This window comes from Paralichthys olivaceus, chromosome 12 (assembly GCF_024713975.1).
Source record: "Paralichthys olivaceus isolate ysfri-2021 chromosome 12, ASM2471397v2, whole genome shotgun sequence".
NCBI classification, from domain to species: domain Eukaryota; kingdom Metazoa; phylum Chordata; class Actinopteri; order Pleuronectiformes; family Paralichthyidae; genus Paralichthys; species Paralichthys olivaceus.
This window is the reverse complement of record NC_091104.1, coordinates 20,350,952-20,376,880: the sequence shown is the minus strand read 5'-3', so window position 1 is coordinate 20,376,880 and position 25,929 is coordinate 20,350,952. Positions and strand designations below refer to the sequence as shown.

Genomic DNA, 25,929 nt, shown 5'->3' with positions numbered 1-25,929 from the left:
ACAAATCGTAATAATGCATTTAATTTTGTTTGCCAATACACAACAATGTCAAAAAAAGGAATCATAACCATGCTACTAAAGTTTCATATAATAGTTTAAATCAAGTAAAATGTGGCTTGGTAACAAGTATAACACAACACAGCAGATATAACAGAGCCATTGTTTCAGAGTGTTTATTTTCCATGTTCAATGTCCCAATAGAAAATCCACAGTCAAGTTCTTATCAGCCACAGAAGCACCAAAACATGATAATGCACCTTAGCTGTCAGTTTACACATAGAGGCTTGCACCACATTTTCTCAAGTGTTTCACAGACATGACACAGTGGAAAATACAGTGCAAGGAAATAACTGTGCATGTAAGAAACTGAATTCTTAACTTTGCAATGAAATTAGTGTTTAATGTCCATGAATGCTGCCAGAAACGTCAAGACTTCCAAGACCATCAGTGACATGCTCCAAGCTTTCTGAACTGTACCGCCCGCCCTAAAAAGACCCTTTTGTTACAAAATCCCCCCAAAACAATTACCAATCAATGTTGTGCAATAAAGCTGATAGATATTTCAGTTAGAAAGGGATTATAGTAATTCTTTGATTTAACACTACCAGGGGCCAAATGGATCAGATTTTATTTTGGTCTTTTTTCTGGTAATAATGCTACAATAGAGGGATAGCAACACAGCTATTGTTGCATAAGAGATTAGTTGTTGCATTATGGTTATGGATGGAGTCTTTGTGTTCAGCCAAGAGCACTTCACAAAAACACTGACCAAGAAATGCTCTTAGATCAGTGAATACAACAAGAATGTGGTACAACATTTTCTTTAAGAAATTGATACTGATTTCCTCTTACAGTGTGTGATTCTGAACATAATGGTTTATATGCTTATTAATACCCAGGTATATGTAGACATTTACACCTGATATACCAGACTGTCAAAGTAATAATAGTTATTAATGCAAAAATGCAACTTTATGATATAAAACATAATGCTACCAATATACTGCATCAGAAAGCTACCATGCAGATCTCTATCAAATCTTATACCATATACCAGACAAGAGATTTTGAGGGTTACAGTCAGGAAAAGTGAATTCATTGCAATTCCTTAACATGTCTTCCACAGGCCCCGCTGCTCTTAATACTGCTGTTGATCTTCAATCAGATTCACTTTATTTGAAAGTTCATCTAGTGGACAGACAGTCAAGGAAATCGTCATTTTCAAAATTACAGTAATTAACAGTTCATTACGACAGCAGGAAATTATAGAAAAAGACAACTGTAGATCTGAAACTCAACTTAGTGTAATCAAAAGTACAAATGTTAATACAAAATCATTGTAACTGTGTAAACTGCCTATATTAAATTTTTTTAATGAAAGTCAAATACTTTTATCACATAATATTCACAATAATCATAATAAAACTGTAGATCATCACAGGCCTCAGCTTCTGAGATTCAAAAAGGATATGTTTTCTGCTCAGCTCCTGAATAGCTGACTGTACTTTTTTCTGGAACACAATCTGAGCTTCACACATGCAGGCATCTTGGGTTATTTCACCTCTCATTTCCTCTGAAAAAGTGAGAACACATATGGAGAAGGTCAAAGCATGTGAGTGAGGTTTCACTATGTTTAGTGTATAATACTTAAAATGGCTGCTCGGTATTAACAGAAATAACACAACTCATCAATGTCTTTGCAGATTTGGCAGTAGCAATGGACATTTTTGTTGATTTTCAATATGACCCTTTTCTTATACAATGTATTTGTTGTTTCAAACAAAAAAAATCATACAATTGACATTGATTCAACAGTAGAGCTGAGATATTGCAATCACTGTTTACTTTTGTAATTGATTGATTAGAAAATATTTTAAAAATATTTTAGTCATGTCAACTAGTAAATCAAAATCTAGGAAGATGTATTAGGTCAGGTGCCATCAGCTTTAACTACTCACATATGTGTGATATACAAAATCACTGACAATATACAATCATAACAGACAACAGGCAAATCAGTTACAACATTTTTTGGCTCCTTTTGGACCAAAGTTTGCGTGAGGTCATCCCACAACTTCCAATGCCCTTGTGTCATTTCTTTCACAAGCACAGTTCACAAACTGTGCTGTGAAAGCCTGGAACCAGGAGATGTGCTCTATCTCTTATTGCTGGACACTGTAGCTCTGGTTACTGTCAATTTTCCCACAACTGGAGAATGCAAAAACAAAGACATAAAAGGTATCATAACTGTTATACATTAAATTTTACATTACAAACCTATCTTTATACAAAGGCAAATCACTCTATCATTGTTAAAAGGAGTATAAACGTTCAGATAAAAAGTAAAGCTTGTCCTGATTTCTTGCAAAAGTCAGTACAAAATGGTCTAAAAAGTCAACAAACCATTTTGTTTGTGTAAAATATGATGTGATATGTATGAAATCTATATTGGATAATGGATCATTAGAAAACAGGGACCTCACCTTAAATCATCTTGTAGTAGTAGTAGTTTAGCATGGTTTCAGAATTGCTTTTGTCCAATGAGGCACTTGGAACAACTGCTCTTCAAGTATCATAGGAATAGAGTTTAAGGAGTCCCTGGGCAGCTGTTGCATCTTTAGCTGATACAGTTGTTTGGGTGACTCACGGAAATCATGTCCATGTATGTCACAGCTCTTGGTAGGTCAGTACCAGTCTGGCACATTTGCTCAGTCAGGCTGAGCTCAATGCTTGTTGCAGTAGATATTAATGCTTTGAAGCTCAGGGTTCCATTAGAAAAGCTTAACAATGGAAACCTAACACAGACAACCTACAATTCAGCACACTTGCATTATTATATATGTTAATAAAAGCAAATTCTTACGTGAGCATGTTCTCTGGTCTTCATTCAACACATATCCCATATGACACTTGCAGTTGTAGGAATCCCCATTGTTGATACAAATGTGTTGGCAGTTATGTCCTTGTGCACATGCATCCGAGCCTGAAAAGAGACACTGCCACATCTAAAAGACCTTGTAACTCATTCAACAAACTAACCATACATGTGTATAATACACGTGCCTCTGTAGTTCTTGGAAATGTGATAGAATAACACAAACATATCTTGAGTTATTATTTAAAAAATGTTGAAAGAAAGAATTTTCTTACGTGAGCATGTTTTCCTATCCATGTTAAGGATATATCCCACTCGACACTTGCAAATGAATGAGTTCCCCTTGTTGGCACAAATGTGCTGGCAATCATGTCCCTGGGCACATGCATCCAAGCCTGGAACTGAAAAGAAAAGCTCACACCTCAGTGACTTAGTCTTTGACATCAAAACATTCACTTGGCTTTTTGGGGAGTATTCAGTCAAAGTTCCCTTGAAAAGAGACGGATCCTACCACCATGTCACCCATACAGTCAAACATACCCAGTCTCCCATGTCTCACTTACACTTACCTAAGTTTTGAACAGCTCAACTAATTTTAGATTGAAGAATGTTCAGTGTGTCCATAAGAGAGATTGCCTTTACCTCCAACACAGACTCCTACTGTCTAGATGGAAGATCTAATGTTTGATTGAACCAGACCTCCTTAGATACTTTGAAACCCCAAAAGTGAGGCTATGTGGACTATCTGAGAGGATGGATGATACCAAGACATCAAATATGCAAAATGAAACAATTCAGATTCTTACGTGAGCATGTTTTCTGGTCTGCATTCAATACATATCCCAATCGACACTTGCAGATATACGAATCATCATTGTTGACACAAATGTGCTGGCAGTCATGTCCATAGGCACATGCATCTGAACCTGAAAAGAAAAAACTTACGGATCTAACTGACTTATTCTATCAGTCAATGACCCTTTTATCTCTTATGAACCCTCTGACTATTGCCATTTGCTTAATTTCTCTAAATGTATCACGCTGAGGTTGATCAGGCACTGGGCTTAACTTACAAAAAAACCAAAAGATTTAGGAATGACTTTTTATTTTTCCAGTCTAGGAAATAACAGAGACATCCCATGAAAATTGATTAGGAAGCTCCAATTCCTTACTTGAGCATGTTTTCTTGTCTGGATTCAACACATATCCCATTTGACACTTGCAGATGTACGAGTCATCAGTGCTGACACAAATTTGTTGGCAGTCATGTCCCTTGGCACATATATCTGAACCTGGAGAGAAGCACCCCCACATCTAACTATCAATCAAAGAAACTTTCATAAGTAATAAAACCTATGATGAGCTGTCAGGCTTCCCCTTTCAGTCTCAAACCTTCAGCACATTGCAAAGAAAGGTTTAAGTTCTTACGTGAGCATGTTTTCTTATCTGGATTCAACACATATCCCACTCGACACTTGCAGGTGTAAGAGTCATCATTGTTTATACAAATGTGCTGGCAATCATTTCCACGGGCACATAGGTCAGAAACTAAAAAAAGAGACATGGACATCATATGTCTACTTGTTACAACATCATACATGCAGAGATTGGACTGTCAGAGCCTCTGTCTGGCCTTTGCTCCTTTTATAATTGATGACACCTGTCTCCTATGTGTCTGACTTAATCAGGTAAAGAAAAAATTGCTGGCAGTCATTTCCAAGGGTACATGAATCTATACCTAAAAAAGAAACCATCCACATCTGTCTGACTTAATCTCTCATATCAGGGACCCCTTTATCCATTGTGAATCATATGACTATAAAAAGAAACACTTTCACATCTGACTGGCTTAGTCTATAATCTCTAAGACCCCTCATCTATCGTGAACACTATGAGTATTGCTATTTGCTCAATTTCTTTCAAGGTTGATTAGAATTAGCTCAATTTACCAAGCAAATTTAAATACAGAGGTCAGACACCACTTTCCCTTCTCTTCTATTTCAGGCAACAAAATAACAGTGAGATCCCAAGAAAATCGGTTAGAAAGGTCCAAGTTCTTACGTGAGCATGTTTTCTTATCTGGATTCAACACATATCCCATTTGACACTTGCAGATGTACCAGTCATCAGTACTGACACATATATGTTGGCAGTCATGTCCCCGGGTACACGTATCTGAAACTGAAAAGAGATACTCCCATATCTAACTAGACAATCAGTCAAAGAGGACCTTAGTAAATAATAGACCCTGTGATGGGGGATCGTGATCAATCACTGATAATGATTTTAAAGCAAACCCTGAACACTTTAACATATCTCAAAGAAATGTCTGAGTTCTTACGTGAGCATGTTTTGTTATCTGCATTCAACACATATCCCATTCGACATTTGCAGATGTACGAGTCATCAGTGCTGACACAAACATGTTGGCAGTCATGTCCCTGGGTGCACGTATTTGAACCTGAAGAGAAATACTCCAACATCTAACTGACAATCAATCAAATAACCTTTAGTAATTCATAAAACCTATGATGGGGTATTGTGGTCAAGCACTGCTAATGAATCTTAAAGCTTCAGCACATTTCAAGTTCTTACGTGAGCATGTTTTCTGATCTGGATTCAACACATATCCCTCTCGACAATCACAGATGTAAGTGTCATCATTGTCTATACAAATGTGCTGGCAGTCATTTCCATGGGCACATGGATCAGAACCTGAAAAGAGACATGGACATCAAAAGTCCACATGAGTTATGACATCATACATGCAGAGATTGGATTGTTATAGCCTCATTCTGGCCATTGCTCCTTTAACAGTTGATGCAAACTGCCTTCCAAAATCTAAATTATTCAGGCAAACACAAAGTTGCTTGGAGTCTCGCTCATGGTTAGGTGCATCTGAACCTTAAAAGAAACACACCCACATCTAACTGACTTAATGTATAGTCTCAAGGACCATTTTATCAGTTCCAAACCCTATGACTGTTGTCATTTGCTGAGACTGAGGTTATTGCCCTATACTTTTCAAGCAAATCTAATCAAACGGGTCAGACAGTACTTTCTTTATAATGTCTCAGTCTACAAAATAACATTGAGATCCCAAGAAAAATTATTAGGAAAGTCCAAGTTCTTACGTGAACAAGTTTTCTGGTCTGCATTCAACACATATCCCATTCGACACTTGCAGGTATACGAGTCATCAGAACTGACACAAATATGTTGGCAGTCATGTTCCTGGTCACATGTATGAGAACCTGAAAAGAAACACCCCCACATCTAACTAGGACAGTCAGTCAAATCCTCAGTAAGTCACAAAACCTATGATGGGGGGTTGTGGTAAAGCACTGATAAGAAATCTTGCAGCAAACCCTTCAGCACATTTCAAAGAAAGGTCTATAAGTTCTCACGTGAGCATGTTTTCTTATCTGGATTCAAAACATATCCCACTTGACACTTGCAGATGTAATACTCATCATTGCTTATACAAATGTGCTGGCAGTCATTCCCATAGGCACATGGATCTGAACCTGAAGAGAGACATGGACATCAAAAGTCCACATGAGTTATAACATTATAGATACAGAGATTGGACTGTTGGAGCCTCAATTTTGCCACTCCTCCTTTGACAGTAGATGCTGTCTTGCTCATGGGGACTGTCTCAAAAGAAACACTTTGACATTTGACTAACTAAGTCTATAATCTTAAAGTCATCTTTATCTATTGTGAACACTATGAGTATTGCAACTTGCTCCATTTCTCTTAATGCATCCAACTGAGGTTGATATGAGTCAATTTACCTGGCAAATTTAATCAAACAAATTACATATTACTGTTCCACTCTATGAAATAACAGTGTTATTCTTAATAAATCCCTTTTAAAAGTTTGAGTTCTTACGTGAGCATGTTTTCTTATCTGGATTCAACACATATCCAGTTCGACACTTGCAGATGTACGAGTCATCAGTTCTCACACAAATATGTTGGCAGTCATGTCCCTGAGCACATGTATCTGAACCTGAAAAGAAACACTCCAACATCTAACTGACAATCAGTCAAAGATGCCTGTAATAAGTAATAGAACCTATGATGGAGGATAGTGAGCAAGCACTGGTAGTTATGAATTTTGAAGCAAACTCTGAACAATTCTACACATCTTAAAGAAATGTCCAAGTTCTTACGTGAGCATGTTTTCTTATCTGGATTCAAAACATATCCCATTCGACACGTGCAGATGTACGAGTCATCAGTACTGACACAAACATGTTGGCACTCATTTCCCTGGGCGCACGTATCTGAAGCTGAATAGACACATTCCAACATCTAACTTGACAATCAGTCATGGAACCCTTAGTAAGTATTACAAGAAATAATGAGGTATCATAGTCAAGCAATGATAATGAATGTTGAAGAAATACCTTCAGCATATTTCAAAGAAAGGTCTAAGCAAATTTCATCAGAAATATTGTGTTCTTACGTGAGCATGTTTTCTCATCTGGATTCAACACATATCCCTCCCAACACTTGCAGGTGTATATGCCATCATTGTTTATACAAATGTGCTGGCAATTATGTCCATTGGTACATGGATCAGAACCTAAGAAGAGAGACATGGACATTAAATGTCCACATAGGTTATGATGTCATATATGCAGAGATTGGACTGTAAGAGCCCCTGTCTGACAATTCCTTTTGTTATTAATGCATTCTGTCTTCCAGGTGTCTCTTTTGGGCTAACACAAATGTGTTGACAGTCTTGTTCATGGGTACATGCATCTAAACCTTAAAAGAAACACTTCCTCATCAAACTGACTTAATCTATCATCTCAAGGATCCTTTTATCTATTGTTGACCTATGACTATTGCCGTTTGCTCAGTTTCTCTTAATGCATCACATCCGGTTGATTAGAACAAGCTCAACTTGCTTAACAAATTCAATCGAACAAATCAAGCATTATTTTCCTTTACTGTTTCAGGCTACAACAAAATAATGAGATCCCAAAGAAATCTGTTAGAAAGGTTCAAGTTCTCACGTGAGCATGTTTTCTTATCTGGATTCAACACATATCCCATTTCACACTTGCAGATGTAAGAGTCATCAGTACTGACACAAATATGTTGGCAGTCATGTCCCTGGGCACATGGATCTAAACCTGAAAAGAACAATTCCAACATCTAACTGACAATCAGTCAAAGAACCTTTACTAGGTAACAAAACTTATGATGTCTAATCATGTTAAAGCACTGATAAAGAATTGTGAAGCAAATCCTTCAATATAATTCAAAGAAAGGTCAATGAATTCTTACGTGAGCATGTTTTCTGATCTGGATTTAACACATATCCCTCTCGACACTCACAGATGTATGAGTCATCATTGTTTATGCAAATGTGCTGGCAATCATTTCCACGGACACATGGATCAGAACCTGAAAAAAGACATGGACATCATATGTCCACATGTGTTATGACATACATGCAGAGATTGGACTGTTGCCCGTCAAGCCTTTGCTCCCTTTACAAATTAATTAATCTGTCTTCCAAGTGTCCAATTTATTTAGATTAGCACAAATTTGCTGGCAGTTACATGTATATTCATCAGCCAGGTAGTATATATAATTCTGAAAAGAGACACTGCAGCAAATGTTTGAAAATAATTTCATCTAAATGGAGGAGTATGACAAGTTTAATGAAGCGCCTGGGAATGCATGGGATGCATTAAAAATAAAATGCAGCTTGGGCCACATTTGTTCTGTCTGCCGGTCAGATCCTGAGAGAAAACTAATTGCCAAAACCTGAACCTGAACCTGACAGGCATTCTGTTTTTGTATCCAAACCTGACTGGAGTAGGATTAATGTAAACTGCACTGAGTTTGTGTAACCCTGTCACTGACAACCATGGTTAATTCTTGTCTATCCTAATTACAGACATGTGCAGTGTAAAAAATAATCAGCCAAGCCGATGTGTTAGCCTAAGTTCTTACGTGAGCATGTTTTCTGGTCTGCATTCAACACATGTCCTTCTTGACACTTGCAGATGTATGAGTTGTCATTGGTGACACAGATATGTTGGCAATCATGTCCCTGGGCACATTGAGCTGATCCTGAAAAGAGACACCCCTATTCATAAATGACTTAACAGTATTAGTATTTGTTAGGAAGCACGTAGTCTGCTGGGTTTTACTCCCAACTTCCTGCTCATTCTAAATAATTGACATACATACTGTATAAATGTATATGTAGAGCAGGTATACAATTCAGGTTCTTACGTGAGCATGTTTTCTGGTCTGCATTCAACACATAACCCACTCGACACTTGCAGATAAAAGAGTCCTCATTGCTTTCACAAATGTGCTGACAGTCATGTCCATGGGCACATTGATCAAAACCTACAAAAAGAGACAGATCCACATGAAACTAATATCTCAGTCAAGGTGACCTTGGGCTGTTCCAAGCTCCATTCCTCTTTTTGTATGAATCAGCCTCCATAGTCTATGAGTTATTCCCTCTGCCAAGGAAGGTTATGTTTTCACCACTGTCTGTTTTGTTCGTTGACTTGTTTATGAACAAGATTACACAAAACGGATTTCAGTGAAACTTGGTGGAAGGACATGGTGTGGGTCAGGGACGAGCCCATGAAATTTTGGTGTGGATCTGAATTGGATCATTGAATGATGTCTCCATTTCCCTGGGAAATGATGCATGGATCTTAATGAGAAAAAACTGCTGATATTTACAATTTGTCTATTGGTATGCACTCTACTGACTGCTATTATTGTTCAGGCTGGGTTCAGCAACTGACTGTGTGAAAGTGTGAAAATAAACCGTATTATTAGTCACATGAGGAAAGTTTTTCTGTCCAAAACAGCTTTCAATTCTAGGTTATTCACAATAACAGTATTTACTTATTCAGTAAACCCTGTGGATTTTGTATTTAACAAACCACAGTAGTCATGACGGATGTAAATAATACGATATGGCTCTAAGACATATCAAATCTCATTAGACCTGTGTTGTTGTCTGCATGTGGTTTTACAATAAATCTGAGAAGATAAAGGCTACGTGAGCATGTTTTCTCATCATCATTCAGTGAATATCCCCAATGACATTTACAGAAGTACGAATCATCAGTGTTTATGCAAATATGCTGACAATCGTGGCCCTGGGCACATGTAACTCATTCAGTCAAACTACATCAGTCAAGCAGATTAAAGCCAAGACATTAATGAGCCATTGATTATTTCAAAAATAACTCATGACCTTTTTCTCAAGATGCAGAAATTCTAGTTTCTTATGCACAATCATTCTCTCAACAACTCAGGAAAAAGTTTGAAGCTGTTCTAGCACACAAAACTGTAGCTCATCTGAGCTCCAGAGACTGGATTCTACTGTTGCTCAACCACTAACAATATTTTTTCAAATCCTCACAAATCTATTGGTAAAGGTTCTTATAATGTGAACATGTTTTCTTGTCTGCATTCAACATATATCGCTCATGACACATGCAGAGGTAAGCATCACCATTTTTGACACAAAACACTCCTTGGATACATGAGACACACCTACATGAAACTGATTGTAACTGAGCTCAACAACAAGCTATGGCACTCTTTTCAAGGTAAGATCTGAAAAATAGTCATATAAGCTGAACTGTGCCTGACCCGGTCCACTTCCCACTTTCTAGAATAATCCTTCAGTGGCTTCTATGGCACCACATTTCTACAAGAAAGGTCCAGCTTCTTATAAGGTTAAGATATTTGGTTTGTACAAGCCATCCCATTCCACATTCACCCAGATGTATGAATCATTGTGCTAACACAACTGTGCTGGCGGCCATGTTCCTGGGAACACATATCTAAACATGACGAGAAGAAATTCCATGAGAGGAAGCTCTCATCATGCTCTTATTCTGGAGCTTTTGATTAGAAGTTGTCAATGTTCCAGGTCGTAGTCAAGCAACAGGATAAGGTGACTGACCAGTGCTTGCTTTATAGGCTATATGAAGGTTGCAGCTGTGCTGAAAAATTTGAAACTAAAATTATTTTAAACTTTGAAGCCATAAAAAAATCTTTTTAAAGCATCATACAAAACACATAAACAGTATCTGTGGAACTGGCCCCAAAACAAAAACAGGCAAAAAGCAAATTTCATCAGAAATATTGTGTTCTTACGTGAGCATGTTTTCTGGTCTGCATTCAACACATATCCCACTTGACACTTGCAGATGTACGAGTCATCACTGTTTAGACAAATGTGCTGGCAGTCATGTCCATGGGCACATGGATCAGAGCCTGAAAGGAGATACTTACATCTCTCCACATCTGACAGATACAGTTTTCTAGAGGTAAGGGTTGTGGAGGCTTTTGATCGCCCATTACTTTTATAATTTGGGCCTCTCATCAACCCAGGCTTTCATCACGTCTTGCTTATTTAACTTGTACTCAATAGTGTGCCTTAATCTATTAAGCTGGACAAAAATCATTGCTTACAAGAGACGTTATGCAGTCTGACCATGAAATGCTTCACTAACTGATGTTCAAAAGCATATGAAGTTCGATTTCTCACTTCAAATTTTAATATAAATGTTTCACAAATTAGACACTTCTACCTCTAATCAAGCTTTTCCCATCTTATTTCCAAAGCAATGCTTCTGGACAATTCAGTCAAAATACAACTTTTAGACAGATAAACTTTTTCAACCATGGTTTTTCAGATCAACAAATAGGGATTTGGGGACACTGCAACACTGGACAAAAAGATAAGACAAAGATAAAGACTCTTACGTGAGCATGTTTTCTTGTCCGGGTTCAAGACGTAGCCCGAGCGACACTTGCAGTTGTATGAGTTGCCATTGTTGACACAAATGTGCTGGCAATTGTGTCCCTGAGCACATGCATCCAAACCTGAAAAGATACATTCAAGTGTCTGATTGGCTTATTGTCTAGCAAAATCATTGTTGTTACAGGTTAGTAAGTTGTAAGTAAATATTCATTAATTGTGCATTTTTTAATTTGACGTAGCCACATGCAGATTAGTTTGCTTGATCTCTGTGCTTCAACTATTGCAATGTAATTATGATCTTAGGTTGTTTTTTTCAATTCCTGCATTGTTTGTGAAGGAAGAGATTAAGTCATTTGTCACCTTGAAATGTTAAACAGGCCTCACCTGAATATATACATCCATCTTAATGTTCATGCAACACAGACCATGCAAGTACAAAATTGAATGCAGGTAACATTCTTTCACGATGACACAGAAACGTCTTTAGTAGTGACGTCACTTTTGTGGATGACAGAAGTGAAACACAGAGGTCAGTTGAGCTCATTCTTCAGGCTCAAGCTGTTATTCAAAAGCAAAGTTTTGAATTTAACAGGAGTCTAGTCATGATTTTAAAATGGTGTGTAGTGAGTTTGACACCAGCGAGAAGGTTACATGAAAGTTGTTAGATGAAATGTAAACAATGATAATTTAAATCCAGTCTTACTGAATGAAAGTACAGGGCCCAGGAAAGTAATGGTGGGAATTTGTTTTGAAGCTGATAATGTTTTTTTGTGTTGAGCTTTAAATGTGCTGGTAGGCAGATTTTCTTACCGTCAGGCAGATCCGTGTTAGTTCTGCCCCCCTCATTTCCAGTGTCTATGCTAAGCCAAGCTAACTGGCTATTTTCTACGGCTTCGTATTGAATGGACGGACATTTTTCTCATTTCAATTTCCTGCAGCAAAGCTTTGTGTGGCTGCTTTGTTTCATTTTAAATAGCGCACTGCTTGTTCTTAACCTTCCTGATTTGAATGAGCTGTTCTTTCTTTCTTTTTTTCTTGGTGTTTGGTAAAGCTAAAATGTATCAAATTATATAATAGAATGTTTTCTGAAAAATTACTTAAAGTAAAATTTCCCACTCAATTAGCCTATATTTCAGTTCTAACTAATTCGAGCTGAATTAGTTTTTGCCTTGCAGGATAAGTGGCTGTTAATGTTGACCGAAGTGGACCTTGGCAGCTAAGCATATTTTCAGGTAACTAAGCGGGGCGCACGGCATGAGGCAGAAGATACAGCGCAGAGTGCAAAGAGCAGCGCGCTTCCTGTGAAAAGAACAGGCAGCATCATTTTAGGTTTCTACCATTCTAAAGTATTTTCGTATTGAAGATTTTGCTCTGAGTCAGAGTCTACCAGTGATCAGAGGGTTGTCTTCTTCTTTGGGTTGGTTAGTACATCCACTTCAACTATTGTACATTTTTAATGATAACTGCATTGAAAAATATTTTTTTTCCACTGTCTGTATGGCAACAGTAAGTAGAAACCATTTTTTGGGAAATGCACACACAGACAGTGGCAGTAAATAATATCTACAATGTCTGTTTTCTATAAGACCAAAGAAGAAGATTGTTAACTTTGGAATGGAGATTCCCTCTATGGTGCCACCCATATAATCACAGGTTAATTTAAAAAGATGGGTCTGACATACCGTTGTTTCCTTTATCGTCACTTTCATTATTTATCCCATTAAGGTCTTTGCTGCCATAATCATCAATTCCACCATTTAATGGAATGTCTGCACTTCCGTTATCATCATCCTTACCACACAAGGTTTCCCTAAATTTGGAAGTTAGCTTCTCTATGACGCCATAGGTCTCCACATAGAAGACATGGTCATCATGTGGGGGGCTGGCCATGAGGCGCAGGGACATCATATCAGCTCTGTCCACTCCAACTGCGTAGATCTCAATCCCAGATGCACGAGCTGCAGCTGACACTTCGTCCACCTTGTCCTGGGGCCTCCCGTCCGTCACTATGAAGGCCACTTTGGCAATGTTCAAGGAACTAGCCCGGGCTCCCGCCTCCACAGTGAATGCTTTTTCCATAGCAGTCTTTATGGCCATGCCTGTCATGGTGCCTGAGGCGAGGGGCTCAACTCGGGCCAGTGCCTGCTTCAGCGAAAACTTGTCAAAATATGTCTTCAGCAGGAACTCGATCTGCACTGTGCTGGCATAATTGACGAGGCCAACTCTGGTGGCATCAGACCCGATCTCCAAGCTGTCCACCATGTCTTGCAAGAAGTCCTTGGCCTTCTCAAACTCAGCTGGACGTACACTGCGGGAGCTGTCTATGATAAAGACCAGGTCTATGGGCCGATTTCTGCAGTTGGATCTCGTCACTGTAAAATATAACCAATGTTTTAAATGGATGCAAACATGTATTTTTCAGTGTTTTTGCAAGGCATGTTACAAAATTTCCTGATATCCTGAGGTTCCTAAATTGTTCCTACAATAGTTTCTTCAGCTCTGAAGCTGCTCCATAGCTGAAGTGTGCTGCAAACATTTACCTAACTATAGTTGCTACAGAGATACTGCACCAAATAAGGACTGTAAAAACGATGACTCTTTGTTTAAAAAATAATAGATATATATATTTCATAATTTCTTAATTACATAATGAACTTTTTCAGCATGTTGCTTGGTGAAAAGAAAATTCTAATTTCTGCATATCGGAAATACATGCTGATAGTTAATAAAAAAAGTTCAAATTGATTTTACTAAATGCTAAAATAACATGAGCAATGATAAAAATCGCTTATGATTTGACTGGCCCTTCAGAAGATAGAGCTGTAAAATACAATCTCTGAATATATTAAGGTTAAGGGGTCCAAATGTAGATTTTTTACCAGCTCAGTGTTAGTCACCTTAAATTCTCCTTGAACTGAAACATTTTGTCATTTGAGAATTCACCTTTAAGCCTCATTTTAAAACATCAATAAAATAAAGCTTGAAAATAAATAATATTTGTATTTGAACATGTTAGTGTTTGGCATCTAGGCTCCGACTTCATCACTGCCCCAGATATGATTACATAGATATGATGGGAGTGATGAGTAAATATTTCTAACCCCCTGTTGCAGCCTACAGGTGGATGCTGGGGTGGCGGAGGGGCTGAATCAACTGTCCGGAATACTGACGCAGCAGCGAGGTCAAGCATCTTAAATAGACCTTCAAATTGAATGGTTGTGTATTATAGATTATAGTGGAGATTAACCAGAAAGCATTGGCATCATCATGATATCAAAAGTGGACCAGTGGACTTTTATCATATCAGACAAAAAGTTAGCCAACCAATTCTTTTTTGGAAAATCATTATATCTAATCATATGTACCAGGAGCACAATCTACAATTCCACAGGAGTAATATGGGGAGTGACATAACACAGCTTTAGTTGTAGAGCTACCTCCAGCAGTTCTGATGGATGCACCAGAGACACTCGAGTCTTTAGCAGGCTGCCGGGGTGTGAATGGTGCAGGATTGAGTTGCAACGGTGAGGGCAGCTCGCTCTTTGGCAGCAGGTGATGGGCAGGCTGATAGCGAGACCTGGAATTACTGCTGCCAGCTTTGCCAGGGGGAAGGAAAACAAGCATTAGAGCAGAGGCTTAAGAGCCCACTGGCAGACATGCATGAATGATCATTTGCTTAATAACATTGTTGATGGAGGGAAAGGAGTGTGCTGTAAGAGTTCACACACACACATGTTTGAACTTCTACTATCTTAGTAAGAACACTCGATCTTAACCTAAACCTAATTCTAACCCTGACACTAAAACCAACTTTCCAAAAATGTCCTCACTCTGAAAGGTCTATCCTTAAAATGATCCTCACAAAGATATAGGAGCAAGAACACACACAAATAGATATACATGTATCTATTCATATATTTTCGCCAAATTCTAGACTGCTGCTGTTCTAAAAATATTTCCAGAAATGACACAATTCCATCTTTTGTTTCATCAATGATAAAACATAAAATGTAGAACTGCATTTATTATTCTAAAATCACATTGAAATTACAGTCTGCTCAAAGTTTTCTGATTAGTTATGTATTAGGTTGTGTCATGATATTACATTATATTTTCAACTTTTTAACAAAATAACACATTTCTTGTCAGGTACAAAATGAGCAGGGAGATCCCTTGGTATAGTAGATAATATTACAGTTTATTTGAATCTACATACTAATGATAATGGGTGAAACACAGTAAATTTACCCAAGCCAGAACAAATTCATAAAACAGATTAACATCTCAACATCATTCATTCAGGTGGATCTACTAACCTGCCCTGTCACTCCTCCATCTCTCCTGTGGCTGGAGGCTGCTGACACCTGGCCGGACACTCTGCTGCTGCTGGAAGCCTCGGTCACCGTAATCACTTTCAGCGCTTAGTGCTTCGTCAGAGATTTGCTCAACAGATCTTATATCGTCAAACCACTGAGAAACCCTTTTGTTGACTTGCAGGGACGCTCGTGGGATAAGAGGACTAGCGGACTGGATCTGTCGCTGCTGGGCCCGAAGCTGTGGGAAAACTCCCAGAGCCCCTGATGCCAGAGAGGCAATGAAGCAGATCAGTCCCCACATTAATGAAGTCATGTTGCCTGTACACAGTTTCATCCTCTGGGTGCCCTCTAGGTCTCCAACACTACACTGTTGAATGCAGCCTACTTATAGGCTCTGCTCCACTGCCCACAAGGCGTGGGGAGCAAGAGGCCCAATCCACAGAGGAAGGAGTTGCTCAAGTGAGGCTGGTTTAACTGCAGCAACTATTGCATTACTTTTCTGTAATGGCTATATTTAGTGGTGTAATGTAACTAAGGTGGCTACGTTTACTTAAGTAAACTGCACTTTTTAAAAACTATATTTATATAATGCACTGCTATAAATAAGTATGCACTAAATTAGCTAAAATTATCTCCTCAAGCATTGAAATATTAAAGAAAAACATTTAGATAAAGCTTCAAAATACAGTTTGCTTCTTCACATACAGTACGTATACCTTTTCTTTTGATGCATTTTGCTGATGATGTCAAAAGACTTGTCTCATCCTTATTTATGATAAATTGTAAAGTGTTCTTTGGTGTATTGAAAGGTGTCTTAAAATAAAATTTGTTTTATTATTATTTAGTAAAGTTCCACATGTCAGTTCTTTTCCACCACTGACTCAATCACTTTTCCTGTTAATGTTTAATTATCAGAATCATTTTGAGGAAGATAAACAGTTTTATAAGTCTGACCTCTACTGACATAATAAGCTATAAATATTAAAGACATGGATTTGAGGTAGATAAACAATTAATGACTTTGTGAAACAGCAGCACAAAAAATAATATCGAAACCAAGGGCAACTTAACTTGTTCTGTAGTTTTTGATCACATCACATTTTCTTTGTTCAGTTCTCAAACTTCTCATCTAATTTCAGACTTCTGGTCAATTGATCAACCTTTTATGTGGAAATTCATTGGGAAATAATTGCTTTAAAAAAAACAATTTCGATTTTTTGGCAGATAAATACAATGTGAGTGCAATTTCTTTGTAGTATGCTGCCCTCTCGTGGCTTGTAGGGCACTGACTGGGATTTTACAAAGTCAATAACCTAAGTAGAGAGCAGTCCAAGACAAGAATTTATCAGTTATATTATAGAAACATTGGTTTTTCACACCCCTGGGTGTTACTAACATGTCTTCACTTATTGTACCAAATGTAAATTTACATTTACAACAACAATTCTAATTATATTATTTCAGTTGTAAACCGATGAACCTTACTGATGTTTAAAACAAAAACAAAAAACATCAAACAAATTAGAACAATCTTCCAAAACTATTTCAGCTTTGAGCATTTTCCAAAACAGACATTGCTCACATGGTGGTGATATTACTGCACAATTGTAAGCATATAAAAGAGTGACACAAGGAAGGTGCAGCCAGTGCCGGTCTTTCTCATGCACTTCCCCCAAGCACCTCTAGCTCAAGTGTTGTCCCTAAAGTTACTCCCGAGGGCAGCCAGCACATGTAACATTGTTTTTGTTTTAAATATCCGTAAGGTTCATTGGTTTACAATTGAAATAATATAATTATAGTTGTTGTTGTACATTTTGGTACAATAAGTGAAGACATGTTAGTAACACATGTTGAAAAACCAATGTTTCTACAATAAAACTGACAAATTCTTGTCTCGGACTGCTCTCTCTGCTCTGAATGTCTAACATGTGTTATGATTCAGTGCAATATATTTTGAAGTAGCCTAGTAGTTGTATCATTGTCTGTTTGAAGTAAAAAACTGACTGTCAAATAAAATAAAGAACGTACAATTCAATAGTATTTCAGGCTTTAAACACAGTCTAAATGATGCCGTTTTGAGTCGAATTTGAATGTCGGGACTTACACACATTTGAATGACCCCACAGGAGCCAAATAGAGGCATTTTCTGTTTTTTTTCTGATGTTTTCTCATGATGATCATTGACTGATCATTCTGATGTTTCTGGCCCACATTCAGAGTACAATACCAAACATAAGTACTTCGGACACCATCTCTGCAGCCATTTACATAGCCCTCTCCGTTCTGGAAAACAGAGACACCTACAACAGGATGCTCTTCATTGACTACAGCTCTGCTTTCAGTCATCCTTACAAAACAATCTTCCAAAACTATTTCAGCCTCAAGCATTTTCCAAAACACACATGACCTACATGATCAAAACCAGTTCCCAGTGTTGACATTACTACACAAATGTTAGCATATAAAAGAGTGACACGAGGAAGGTGCAGCCAGTGCAGTGCACTCTTAAAATAATTATGTGAGGTGAATTTTTTCAATTTTGATTTCTGTTACTTATTCCAATATCAGTTTTAGACATTAGATCCATATATTATACCCTTTGATATTCCTTAAGATGTTTTCCAACCACACCTGACTAAAAAATAGCGATATCATACTCAGCGGCAATATGGCACAGCTTTTATTGTTCTTTGTACGTAAAAAATAAAATCCTGCCTGAATTTGATAATCTGTGACAGGTAACTTTGTAATCTGTTCAAAGTTTAAAAAAAGGCCCAAATCACCTTGCTTTATGCATTGTCAAGCTCAATATTACACATTTTTTAAAAGCATTATGAATAAACCAAACCAAAATGATTTTTAAACAACTCAATGCATATTTTACTGCTTGAATACATCACAAACATACATTGATAAATTAGGATCATTGTCTAATTAATGACAGATTTGTTGCTGGTTGCTCAAGCAATGCTGATACAGATATTCCTAATCAACAAACTGACGTAGATGGCAATCAACAGCTAGTGAGTAGCAGTCCCCCTACTAACCAATGTTTTATAGGTTAACTTGAAGATGACCCAACACCCTGGGCCAAAGGGCCAACAGACAAAGAGCCCTGCTCAATAGTGTAGAGAGGAGCAGTTCAGGTAAAGGACCCTTTCTCCCTTAAAAATTAGGAATATAGAAGAAATAACCAGGTCCTGGCTTGTTTACAGTGAAAAAATGGACATTGTAATGTACTTTTGTTGCCCTCTGTTTGAAGACTGAGAAAAAAACACTCAGCTAAATGGGGATGGGTAATACCTGGAAAAATCTTGCAGCCCACTTGAAACTGCATGAGAGGTCTGCTGAACACATCACAACATGGATACCGGGTGCTCTCTATTACAGAAACTACAAACAAGCACAGCTATAAATTAGGTGAACCAAGATCTAATTGCTCTTGAAGTAAACCACTGGAAGGAGATTTTAAACTAAGCTGGCATTCCCTGCAGACCAATCTGCTGCATGTGTTGCCTGGAGAAGACAAAGCAGATCAAAGTCAGATTCTTCATCAACTGTCGACCACATTTGGCTACAGTGACATCACTCACCAAGCAGGACGGGATATGACATAGTGAAGGTCAGGTCTTTTGAAACCATTGAAGGTGGAAGAGGCAGCCACAGTGTAGGCACCCATGTTTTCAAAGACCAGCCAGTCGCCCACCTGCATGTCAGGCAAGTAACACTGCTCAACAATGCGATCAAGACCATCACAAGTTGGGCCCCAGATGCTGCAGGGGTACATGATCTCATCTGGCTTTGGTTTCTTTTAGTAGTAAGAGGTGGGGAGGAGAAAGAGAGAAGACATTTATCTTGGCAATGTGTTTCTTTCTATGACTAATATCTACGATGAGTGCAATTTATAACATTGATTTTCTATCACCTTATACAGTGTTGGTAAATATGTAGAACATTCCAAGGCTGAACAAAAGAAAGATCCATACAATCCATCATTGACATAGTACATCATAGTCCTGCCATTGTTTTTTTCTTTGGCCCCTTCATCTTCCTCTGCGAAGAAAGCATAAATAATTATAGCTGCAAGCAATACTTATGGGCCCTTACACCTTTATGCACATCAGGGCTGATGCAGATAGAAAGTGCCATCATCATAGGGCTTCTGAAGTGTGTGTCAAAACCTATGCTAGACATTCTAGGCCCCTCCAAAACAGCTTCCTGTTTCATGGTGAATATGCATCATCATGATGATGACTTCAGAGTAGGAGCTCTCATCATACATGTTAAATTTAGCAAAGATGTGACTTTACAGACTATGGCTCAAAATGTTGATCGTGAAGGATCAAGCTCTGCCACACGACCTTGGTGAGTCTGTTTGGTGAAAACTCACAATATTCTCAATGAAGCATCAATCAGGTGTCAAATTTGAAGTGGGTATGGTCAACCTGCTATGAGGAGGACATCAAAGTGGACAAGCAGTCATTTCCAGTTTTCATGGGATAGAGCTGTGACTAAGACTGAATATTTCCATGTAGATCTTCAGGCCAAGACTCTTACCAGACATTTAAAGTACAAAGTTCTTCCTGTTAGATCAAAAAATATAGCTGGTTTGATTTTTCTCTGCCTCAGATGTTGTCATCAGCTTTTATCACCAAAAACTCTCTTGACATCTTCGTTGGTGTCTTCTATGTGTTTCTCACCACTTTTTCACCTGGACATATATATCTATATATATAGATATATATATAGATATATAGATATATAGATGTATCAATCTGACTTCTGTTGACTTTCTGTTGTCCATTTTCAACAGGCAAATATTTAGTAATGTTTTCTAAATCAGCTTTTACCATCAGAGCTTGAGTCTTTGCCCATGATGACCTTCTTGGCAATGATGTTGACAACCAGTGTGAAAGCAGAAGCTACATAAAAGCGTCCTGGCTCAGCAATGATCTTAACGCCAGAGTCAGCAGGGAAATACTTGTGCACTGCAGAGTTGATTACATCCATCATCTAGAAAGGGCAAAAGGGGTTGACATGTAAATAAGACTGTTAAAGCTTGTCTTGTGCTAGTACTCACATATTCAATAAACATTTTTAAAAACGTGTAATATGGTGAGTCTTTAATATATATATATATATTTTTTAATTAACATGGCATCTTTCCTCGTCAAATTTAGTTTCAGCATCATCAGAACCAGGGAAACCACCACCAATGTCCAAGAGATCCATGTTGCAGCCGAGCTCATCCTAGAGGGAACAAGGTTAAGATTTTGTTAACTTTGCTGGAAGAAAACATTCATAAAACAGCTGTATATTAATTTCAGTCACAAACCCCAATTTTGAAAACACAGTGAGCATCAGCGATGGCCTGCATGTAGGCCTTCGGATCAGTACAGCCACTGCCAACATGGAAGCTGACACCGATCACGTTCAGTCCCAGTTCTTTAGCCCGCTCCAGAAGACCTCGACAAGCTTTGAGCGGGGACCCGAACTTCACACTCAGACGACACACTGCCTTTGAGTCATCTGTGGCGATACGCAGCACCAGCCTGGGCATACAAGAGAAACCAAGTTAATGAAAAAGGGCAAACATTCAAAGAAGATTGCAGACAGACAAAAAATAGAATATCAAAGCTTTTGTTTTGTGGATGGTTTCTTACCTAGCTTTGTCATGACAACGGGCCACTTTTATGAGTTCTTCTTCACTATCAAAGGTCATCATCTGGACCCCATGGGCAGACGCATATTTGATGTGAGAAATTTGCTTACAGGGGTTGGCATAGATGATTCTGCTTGGATCCACTCCCAGAGACAGAACCAGCTCAAGCTCTGTCTAAATGGGAACAATTACACCAGTAAAAAAAAAGCCCAAACTTTTAAAACAATTTCCTCTATGAACATGTTATAAACGCACCTTGCTCGCACAGTCAAATCCAGTGCCTAGGGATGCCAGTGTTGTAACGACTGCCCGACTGTCATTGCACTTGACAGCATAGAAAGGACTGACTTGAGGCAGGGCACTCATCCAGCGCAGGTGTTTCTTAAGAACATCCCCCAAGTCACAGACATAGAAGGCATCTCTATCATCCTGTGGATAATGGGACATATGCATTCAATATTTATATTTGTAATTTTACAATATTGACAATCATTTGTACCATCAAGGACTTGAGAGCCACATGAGAAAATTCCACACAATACCTGTAACCCGACAATGACAGCATCCTGTTTGCACCCATCACTTAATAAATAGGGTTGTTTGTAAGTCTGCTAAAACTAGCACTGGACCCTTACCGTCCTAGATGATTCAATGATCTTCTGCCCAACAGTATCACGGAAAGAGAAACACTCCTCTAGGAAAGGGAACTCAAACGCAGGAGAAGAGGCATTGTTCATGGTCACAAGTCCTTTTGATGTCTTATTTGTAAACTATAAGAGAGAGGCAGAGTCATATTTAAATTACATTTGGCTTTTACAACTATTTATTTTGTGTGACTCAGTAACTTTCTCCTGAATACTTAGTGCAACCAGCACTAGTAAAAATGTACAAAAATCGGGGGGTAGTTATGTCTTATCATTTATGGTTGGTCTGGTTTATTTGGTTGTGGTAATATCCTAAGTTAGAACCTGACATCCCTCTGGAAGCACATACAAATTATTTATTAATAATAAAAGGAATATTGTATATCAATGCATGGAAAACTAAGACCCAACGACACAATATTGTGAAACGTTTAATTTTGTATAAAATAAATGTCACTTACCACTTTCTACAATGTCAGGTGAAAGTTATGAAGGTTAGTTCATCTGTTTCAGAAAAGGTGTGTGGACACAGGAGTTGATATAGACACACTATAACTGAAAGGATGATTCTAAAGTGTAACTTCACAGTGCTGGGGAGGCGAGGCTAAGATAAGACTCACCCTCCCAGTCTCTCTCACGCAAACAAATGCACACATTAATCGCTAAAACAAATGCACACACACAAATGACCTAACAACTACTACAGCAACACATATACTGGGAACATAGAGGGCAGGAAACCTCTAAATGGTAAATAATGAATACATATATCATATGATGGAGAGAGGATAGTTTTAATCATCATAAATTTCATTGTACACTGTAACGAATTGCTGTATATTTACGGTGGATTTTCGACAGTATCCTACTGTATTTTATAATAATTGTAAAATACTGTTAAATATTCATCCCTCACATGTAAATTAACAGTTAAATCAGTAATTTAACAATACCAGTAGATAACTGTAATTTAACAGCATAAAACAGTATTTGTAATGAATTGCTGTAAATTTACGGTGGATTACAACAGTATCTTACTGTATTTTAAAATAACTGTAAAATACTGTTAAATATTCATGCTTACATGTAAATTAACAGTTAATGCTCAGTTAAATGACAGTTACAGTTAAACTACAGTTACAATTTCAGTTAAACTGTAATTTAACAGCATATTACAGTATTTTCTGTCAAGCAGTGGAAACATCCCTTCTTAAGTCCAGTCATTATCCATCAGCATCTTACTGATGATTGCAGTCTTATGTTCCTATTTTCATGATAGCACTTCTTTACTGATCAAACTCCTCAAACTCCTCATTTTTGAGTGACACTATACTAACTGGCTATTCCCGAACTCGACTTTGGAGAGCACAGCTCCATCATATCATTCGAGAAGTCCATGTGGAGTTCATCAGAGCAGGTAAAGTAAAGTTATGTTTATCTCCTGAAATTGGTAGTGTCCAGTGTTGCTTTGTCTGCATGATTATTGAACTGTTGACATTTCAGATGTTTTATTAGGTCTGTTTCATTAGTTCAGGTTGCCTGGCTAAGTGTAAGCTAGCTCTGTATAGCTTGAGCTCAATTAGCTGTAGGTGTTGCTGACCTTCATAAAGTTTTTTTTAATTGTAAAATGTATGTCATTAAGATCTCAGAGATTGCTACGTTATTAAAGTTAATCACCAATTTTGTGAAGATATAACTAACTTGTGTTAACTTGTGCTTTTATAGAGCTGACTGTGCAAACACAAGCAGGAAGGAACGGAGGATTTTCCAAAGGGAGTGAGTTAGGACCTACAGTCTCTCACCAAGTGGAGAAGTAAGGTGTGTCAGTGTGTTCCTGCCAGGAGCAACATTCAAAACATCACACACGTTTTATTATGTACTCCATTGTAGTAATGTCTGTCTTTCTCAATCAGTGAAATTGAAGAAGGAAAAAAATCCGCTTCCTTAACTTTGCTTAATCATTTCATCATATAGGCAAGTCTGCACATTTAAACTGCATGATATTGTCATATTAGCCAGGTATTGCTGTGTTATGCGAACATACAGTAGCCTACTTTGTTTTTCTTAAATGCCAGAAGTTATTCTTTTATCACACTAAAGCTGAAAACACATTTTTGTTGTCAAAGACAGACATTTAACTAAATCAATATATATATATATATATATATAGGACAAAGATGTCTGATATTTTGCCTCTCTCTCTCTATCTGGTCTTTTCTGCAAGAAGTTGTGTTGCTAATTCTATTTTTTTTTTTTTTTTTTACAGGCACTTGTCATTGGTGACTGAGGAGACCAGCCAAACGCTGCTGTAAAGTACTCACTCTTTCTTTCTCCCCCTTTTCTTTCTCCACTCCCACTGTTATAGTTCACATGCAAAAGATTTGTTTTCAAGCTAGAATGTTCAGTTACACTCTTCTAGATGGTACTTTAATGCAGTGTTACACTGTTCTAGATGGTACTTTAATGCACTGTTACACTGTTCTAGATGGTACTTTAATGCACTGTTACACTGTTCTAGATGGTACTTTAATGCAGTGTTACACTGTTCTAGATGGTACTTTAATGCACTGTTACACTGTTCTAGATGGTACTTTAATGCACTGTTACACTGTTCTAGATGGTACTTTAATGCACTGTTACACTGTTCTAGATGGTACTTTAATGCACTGTTACACTGTTCTAGATGGTACTTTAATGCACTGTTACACTGTTCTAGATGGTACTTTAATGCACTGTTACACTTTTCTAGATGGTACTTTAATGCACTGTTACACTGTTCTAGATGGTACTTTAATGCACTGTTACACTGTTCTAGAGTGTAGGGCTGGGTATTTAAAAGGCCCTGCATACTTTGGTTTTAAATGGGTGAGGATTTATAATATGCAAAAATAGCAGATTTTATAACACACTGGCATCTACTGTAAAATGACTGTAGCTGATGTTCATAATTTATCATTGATTATGTAATTATTGTCAATTGGTGCACATTTCAGGTGTTTTTGTTGTTTGAGAGGGCTGTCAACCTTTATTTTGAAAGTATGACTTTTATTTTGACATGCTGTGTTCGCTGCGCTGCTCCGGAGAGTGAGCAGTAAACCTACGAAGGTGAAGAAGTGCTTTAGCTAATACAATAAAATTAAGAACCAGTCTAACGAGGTAACGAGGTAATTAATGTGTTTGTCTGTATTTTACTTTGCACGTGTTTCATTTTGATGTTGTAATGCTATCGCTAACACTTTGTGTATATGTATGTTATAGTTTTCACGGTGGATTTGGAGGAAGCTTCAAATAAATCAGTCCCAAGAAAGCCACTTGTGTTGTCCGTGCCTTGAGGGAATTACAATTACCATAACCCACAGTTCTCCTACTGTCATGTACTGTAATCCAAAAAACGGTAATATACTGTTAAATAAATTACACTATATGCGCTGTAAAATTACTAAAACACAGTTATCCTACCATCATTTACTGTAATCCAAAAAAACGGTAATATACTGTTAAATAAATTACGGTAGATGTGCTGTAAAATAACCACCAAACACCCACCGTTATTCTACGGTCATATACTGTAATCCAAAATACGGTAATATACTGTTAAAATAAATAACGGTAGTTGCACTGTAAAATAACAGTAAAATACTGCGTCCCTGCTGCCA

The 25,929-nt window shown here is 37.8% G+C and overlaps 2 protein-coding genes across 5 annotated transcripts; both read right to left on the bottom strand.

Annotated features, from left to right (window-relative positions):
- Positions 1–157: 157 nt before the first annotated feature.
- Positions 158–16,320, bottom strand: LOC109627876 (matrilin-2-like). 4 transcript variants are annotated; one of them, XM_069536095.1, is made up of 23 exons: positions 15,968–16,320; positions 15,089–15,247; positions 13,334–14,023; positions 11,654–11,773; positions 9,140–9,259; positions 8,855–8,974; positions 8,180–8,299; positions 7,906–8,025; positions 7,350–7,469; positions 7,054–7,173; positions 6,771–6,890; positions 6,283–6,402; positions 6,010–6,129; positions 5,471–5,590; positions 5,217–5,336; positions 4,937–5,056; positions 4,304–4,423; positions 4,048–4,167; positions 3,682–3,801; positions 3,151–3,276; positions 2,864–2,983; positions 1,474–1,573; positions 158–1,193 (listed from the first exon to the last, which is right to left on the bottom strand). In XM_069536095.1, the coding sequence occupies exons 1-23, from the start codon at positions 16,299–16,301 to the stop codon at positions 1,139–1,141; spliced, it is 3,504 nt and encodes a 1,167-aa protein (XP_069392196.1). In that variant the 5' UTR covers positions 16,302–16,320; the 3' UTR covers positions 158–1,138. The 4 variants fall into 4 exon arrangements, with proteins under 4 accessions (XP_069392196.1, XP_069392197.1, XP_069392198.1 ...); XM_069536096.1 differs by having other exon boundaries at positions 13,448–14,023; positions 15,968–16,318; XM_069536097.1 differs by lacking the exon at positions 4,048–4,167.
- A 2,318-nt stretch (positions 16,321–18,638) lies between these two features.
- Positions 18,639–22,860, bottom strand: LOC109627976 (ornithine decarboxylase-like). Its single transcript, XM_069536236.1, has 10 exons — positions 22,735–22,860; positions 22,265–22,399; positions 21,885–22,058; positions 21,631–21,803; positions 21,303–21,519; positions 21,136–21,217; positions 20,818–20,982; positions 19,893–20,020; positions 19,561–19,775; positions 18,639–19,483 (listed from the first exon to the last, which is right to left on the bottom strand). Exons 2-10 carry the CDS (start codon positions 22,364–22,366, stop codon positions 19,441–19,443), a joined length of 1,299 nt encoding a protein of 432 aa, XP_069392337.1. The 5' UTR covers positions 22,367–22,399; positions 22,735–22,860; the 3' UTR covers positions 18,639–19,440.
- Between the last annotated feature and the right edge of the window lie 3,069 nt (positions 22,861–25,929).